Genomic DNA, 6,144 nt, shown 5'->3' with positions numbered 1-6,144 from the left:
TCACCATGCCAAAGAGACAGCCCAGGATTGTCATGATATAATGAGTGGCAGTGGAAGGGGTGGGCACCGGCTCCTTGCGGTTGGGTCTGGTGGGTGTGATGGTGACGCAGGTGTGGTTGTACTTGGAGTATTGGTGGACAGAGACTACACAGTACGTGTAATCTCTTTGTGCTACTAGGTTGCTCACGGTGATGTTCTCCTCCTTCTTCCTGAGCTTGGTGATCATGGAGGAGAAGCCGTTTTCGAACTGGGAGAGGATGTACATCTTGCTGAAGGGGTAGGGGATCTGCACGGTGAGGACGGCCGAGTTGTGGTTGAGGTGCTTCACCTGGATGTTGGGGCGCACCTCCGTTTCACCGATGGGCGTGAAGAGGGAGAACTGCGGGGTTGTGCCGTCACCGGAGGAACACTCCTCCTCGGAGCAGGGGCTTTCAGAGGGCGCCGTGGTCACTTGGTACCTGGGAGGGATAAAACGAGGGATCACAGTGTAGGAGCCGCCGGTGCAGAGGGAAGAGAGCATGCTCAGAGCATTGCGGTAGCCAGTCCGGCCTTGGCCTAACAAGTAGTAGCCCGTGTAGTCGGGCGGGGAGTCGCACTGCATCCGGTCGTACGTGCGTGTCATGTTGGTGAAAGCCTCCAGCCATTGCAGGAAGCCGAGGAGCTCGCAGGAGCAGTAGAAGGGGTTACTGTAAAGTTCACAGACAGAGAGCTTGTTTAGGCCCCTAAAAGTGTTGCTGTCGAGTCTCTGGATCCTGTTCATGGACAGGTCAATGTTCACTATGTTGGGGCACTCCCAGAAGGCATTGGGGGTGACGGACTCGATGAGGTTGGCCTGGAGATAGAGGTACTCCAGCTTCCCCAGGCCCCGGAGGATGCCCTCGGTGAGGTTCCTCAGTCGGTTGTAACCCAGCTGCAGCACCTGGAGGTTGAACTGTCCTGAAAAGGCACCGTCCTCGATGTAGGAGATCTCGTTCTTTGTCAGGTTGAGGTATGTCAGGTTGCCGAAGCGGCTGAGCGAGGCGTACTGCACGCTCTTGATCTTGTTGTCGTTCAGCCGCAAGTCCACGATGGTGCTGTTGATTTGCTGGGGGATGGACTCGTAGGGGGGCTGGTTTTGGCTGCAGATGGCCAACCAGACGAAGCCCTTGTCCCCCTCGATGAGCCAGCAGTCTGCCCGCACCCCGCCGGCGTGCAGGAGGGAGACGGCTGCCACGCACATGCAGAGCGCTGACGTCGCGGCCCACCGGCGACCTGCCATCTGGAAGGGCGGCACGGAGAAGGGGATCCTGGTCTGCCGGAAGCGGGGAGCGGGACGGGGGCTGGGAAGATGTGGGCTAGTGCTTCCTCGGCAGCTTCACTCGCCTCTCCCTTCTCCTCATGGCTTGGAGATGGGGGGGAAGCGACCGCGGAGAAAGTGGACCTCGTTGCCCACGGTACGAGGCAGCCACCAGCCCGGGGCTGCTACCAAGGCCTGGGTGGCTGAGGCTGGTCCCACATCACCAGGTCTCTGGCATCTCGGGGTGGGAGTCATGAAGTTAGGTGCCCGTGCGGAGGAGTCCCTCTGGCTTAGAGACAAGCCTTCCTCTCACTTCTTATAGTACATCTCCTCATTTTCTTTTTGCTGCCCATCGTGACACTGGTCCCCATCTCTGTATGCCTCCGTGGGTCTGGCTGTCCCCACTCGGTCCCTCGGCTCACCTGCCCAAAACAAAACACAAGCACAAACTAAACGCAAAGGAAAGGCGGTTCGCAGTTAGAGGTGTTGGAGGTGCGTCCAACTACCCTCTTAATGTTAGGCACTTGCCTTCTAACTCTGGCTACCACCTCTCAAGGAGCCTTTGGTTTATTTGGGTGCCACCACCAGCGGCATTTGGCAGCATGAGGGAGGGTGGACACTGACCACGGAGGTCGCCCTCTGAGCCTGTGGTCCAGAATCACGTTACAGGCAGTTGAGAGACCAACACACATCCAGGGCACCATTCGTCTGACCTATTTAGGTGTCTACCTTAGGAGGAGAGGAGTGATGCCCCAGAAGTGTCTGTTCCTCTCCGCTGAGAGCAGATGAAGTCTAGACAAGTCGCTCTGATGTAGATTTGATGCTGCAGCGTTTTGCTGAGGGGAATCCTAACTGTCTCGCGTGCTGGTGTGCACAACAGCAGTGCCCACAGAAGGGGATGCTGGCTGAGGACACTGTGTCTCACCGCCTGCGTTGCTATGTGGCATCTGGGATAAAGCCCAGCATCAAATGCCTATCCTGTTTCCTGGAACCCCAGCAGTAGTTTCAGGGCACTCTGACTATACAACACACTAGCATGATTGTCCACCATCTGATGTCCTTGGCTGGGGCTGGGGCTTGCTGCCTGTCTCCAAGGCACCTGTGAAGGAGACAGGGGCACATCTTACATCTGAATTGTCTTCCATTGGATCTGCAAAATAGTATAAATCCAGAAGTTGGCTTCCAAACCATTTTCCGGTGCCCTGGCAATGAAGGGACTCGGTGCTGCACGCCTGAAAATCGCATGAGGCTGATTGTCAAGGGGCATTTAGAGGCAGATGCCATACCGTCACCCTTGTCCTGAGGAAACCAGGGTCTTCTCCACCCCCGATAGCAGGTGATGAGGCAGACCATGTTTCACTGCAGAGATCCCTGTTAACCATTCGCAGCTTATACCTCGGCAAACAGGCCAGTAATAATAAGCAGTAAAACAGTTTATTTGTTCTTTCTGGATTGTGAACAATGAGTCTATTCCCTGGTGGCACAGCTGGGTTTCTATTACATGAATAACAAGATCCGCTCTCACGTCAGCTCCCTGCACATGAGACACTCTGGCCACCTTGTCCTCCAGCACACGCCCCACCAGCTGCTGGGGGAGGTGAGGCTGGCGGGGGACCACAGCCAGACACACAGTGCCCCCACACAGGGCAGGGTGTGCGGTACACCCTTCTAGCAGGCTGTGCCGTCTGCGGCGGTTGTGCAGCGCGTGTGGGTCAGATGCAGTGGCCCCAACACAGATGGGGGGGACCCTCCCTGGGTCTCTCCATGCCTCTCCCATGCCAGATGCTGTCCCACCCCAACTACATTTGGCAGAAAGCTCAACACAACCAGGTTTTCAAAAGATTGCTCGAAATAGGGCTTGGGTAGAAGGGATGCTGAGGGCAAGGCAGCTGAATGTCAGGTCCTCTCCTTCCTGGGAGCAGAATCCTGGATGTGAGCGTGCTTTTACACTGCTATTCCAGCCAAAGCCCTTACATCACCACACTGATACTGATACAACGGGTAACCCTGTTTTGAGGAACAGTACTTGCTGCCCTGGCAGGAGCACATTTGCAAGGATGTGCTGTCCCTCCCCTGGGATGCTTTGCCAGGACCTGGCAGCCCATTTTGGCATAGACGAGTCCATGGAGCCAGTAAGGAAGGGAAGAGGGACTGTGCTCCCTGTGGCACCGCAGGAGACTGTCCCCCCTTACCACCTCCCCAGCTGACGGGGAGGCATGGGCTGCAGTGCCAGGCTGAAAGACGTCTGCTGCTACATCCCTCCCGGCACTGGACAACTCAATTAACCTCTCTGTGCTCCAGTCTCCTCTCCGGTACCGTGCGATAATGATAACACTTCACGAGGCTGTGAGAGACTGAAGGAAAGTGCCCCAAGCTCCTCTTGTTGGGATGAAAATCCCAACGGATGCGTTGTGCTGCACGTGGAGATTTTCCCTCCCTTCAGCTGCAAACCAGGCTCTAGACGTGCCTGCTGTCCTCTGCCGCAGGGACCAGCCTGGTCTCCAGCTCCTCAGGTTGTCTCCTGTGGAGTGTGCATTGCCCCTAAGGAGAAGGGTGGTCCTGGCCTGCAGGGCTGTAAGCAATGGCTTGTCCCAGTTGTCCCTTTGGGATGGCACAGAGGGTGCTTTCCTTGCCCACTGCCCTGCAGTGCTTGCCCTTGGTGCGAGCATCTCCCTGTCCTCCTCCGTGGGCTTGTGCGTGATGGGGACGTCCCGCAGGGAGGCAGGGGAAGCCCTGCCAGATTGAGGCAGCACAGGCAGCAGACTTGGCATATTCTTTTTAACAAGCTCTTACTCTCCTCTAACTCCTATTTTGACCCAGCTGTCCTCTCTGGGCAAGCTGTGTTTGGGATTGCTCTGTAGAGCCAAACCAGCCTTTTTCTTGCAGAGGAAGGGGTTTTTTTGTCACTCCTCCCTGGGGAGGCTGTGGGCTGCAGCCTGTGTCAGAGGGCATTAGCTAGTGGAGTGGGACCATCCCATGAGCGAAGAGCAGGGACACCATGTACCTTGCCAGGCTGATCCCATACAGTGTCCTCATCACCCATGTGCCTCCCTCATCTATTTGGAGGTGTTGGGGAGGAAGAAGAGCAATGGTAAATGACTCAAACACATTCAGTAAGGCTCCTGCTGTGTGTTTGCTCTTCTTTCCTGTACATTGCCTATCAGATGAGTCCTTCCCAACAACAGAAAGGAGAAAAGGCATTTTATCAGCAGCCTGAGTTTAATTTCGGCTCATTAAAGCAAGCAATTTGCTTTGCAAAGTGTGAATAAAATGACAGCATTAAGGAGATGTAAGAGAGGAAAGAGGGGCTAATCTCCCTTTTTATTAGATTGCCGGGACATGACTGGGGAGTGGAGAAGTGGGTCTTGTTGCTTGGCACAGGAGGCATAATTGTTCATCTCGTTGGCTTCCGAGAGCCTCCTTCCCAGCATCGCGCCGACGCGGGGGCGTGTGGGTGTGTGCCACGACAGCAGCCGAGCATCCCGCAAGGCAGGCCGGGAGCAGGGCCGCTCGCAGCGGTGCCCGGCTCATCTCCCTGTGACAGCAGATAGCAGACATCCAGGAGGTTTCTCCTTCTTCCCTTTTCTACCTTTTACATCTCGTTGGCTTCCGAGAGCCTCCTTCCCAGCATCGCGCCGACGCGGGGGCGTGTGGGTGTGTGCCACGACAGCAGCCGAGCATCCCGCAAGGCAGGCCGGGAGCAGGGCCGCTCGCAGCGGTGCCCGGCTCATCTCCCTGTGACAGCAGATAGCAGACATCCAGGAGGTTTCTCCTTCTTCCCTTTTCTACCTTTTACCTCACCTCTCCCTTTCCTGTTTTTTCCTGCTTCTGAAATCCTGGGTCTGATCCTTGCAGGTTAGAAATAGAGCAGCCGGTTGGCCGAGGAGACTTTGCTGTCCCTGACCTTCTGGGACGTGGCTCTGGAGAGCAGGGGAGAAACAACCCCCCGCCTCTTCCCCACAGACCGGATAAAATCAGTAAGAAAAGCGAGTGGTTTAACCCTCCTTCCTGATTTGTCATTTCCCAGCTGTCCTGGTTTTATTCTGGTAACCCAATTGTACACCACTTTTCCCAGTCCTGTGACCCTCCACAGAGCTGCCTGGGAAAACCTGGGAACAAAATACCTACAACCCTAATGTGAAAAACAACCAGGAAAGTGGAGATTTGGGGTTCTCCTTCAGTGACCGAGAAAGAAGCAAAAGGAAGGAATGAAGTCAGTGTGGAATAACAATAGCAATGATCTGAAATGATGGATTTAATCTCAGTCAGAGGTATCCTGAACTGTGGCACCATGCTGATGGTGACCACAGGCCACCTCCATGGGGAGGCCATGGTACCCACCCAGTGCCTTGCAGGAAACATCATTTCTGCAGTTACCTGCGCACTCCAGACACTGCTGTATTTCCCTTTCCTTCTGCCTTTGTCCGGCAGCGTGCTTCAACCAGCTGAGGAGATGCCAAGCTGACAGAGGCCAGCAAAGGGGCAATGTCAACTCCCTCACTCCTTGCTGCTCCTGTGCATTGCCTCTGAGCTCCAGTATCCCCGCTGGACTCTAGATCATAGAATCATAGAATCATAGAACGGTTTGGGTTGGAAGGGACCTTAAAGATCATCCAGTTCCAACCCCCCTGCCATGGGCAGGGACACCTTGCACTAGACCAGGTTGCTCCAAGCCTCATCCAGCCTGGCCTTGGACACTTCCAGGGATGGGGCATCCACAGCTTCTCTGGGCAACCTGTCCCAGTGCCTCCCCACCCTCTCCAGGAAGAATTTCTTCCTGACAGCTAATCTAACCCTCCCCGCTTTCAATTTAAACCCGTTACCCCTTGTCCTGTCACTACAGGCCGTTGTAAAAAGTCCTCTCCCAG

General features: G+C 55.4%; 1 protein-coding gene across 1 annotated transcript in view; it reads right to left on the bottom strand.

The window, feature by feature from the left end:
* The window catches only part of ELFN1 (extracellular leucine-rich repeat and fibronectin type III domain containing 1), a 2,426-nt gene extending 1,168 nt beyond the window's left edge, over nt 1-1,258 (bottom strand). The window contains exon 1 of the mRNA XM_010158882.1: nt 1-1,258. This exon is cut by the window's left edge and continues 1,168 nt beyond it. Coding sequence (XP_010157184.1) covers nt 1-1,258 — 1,258 coding nt within the window.
* Between the last annotated feature and the right edge of the window lie 4,886 nt (nt 1,259-6,144).

The sequence above is a fragment of the Eurypyga helias genome, unplaced genomic scaffold (assembly GCF_000690775.1).
Source record: "Eurypyga helias isolate BGI_N326 unplaced genomic scaffold, ASM69077v1 scaffold13539, whole genome shotgun sequence".
Classification (NCBI taxonomy): Eukaryota; Metazoa; Chordata; class Aves; order Eurypygiformes; family Eurypygidae; genus Eurypyga; species Eurypyga helias.
Note: the sequence above shows the minus strand (reverse complement) of the source record. Positions and strands in the feature narration are given on the sequence as shown.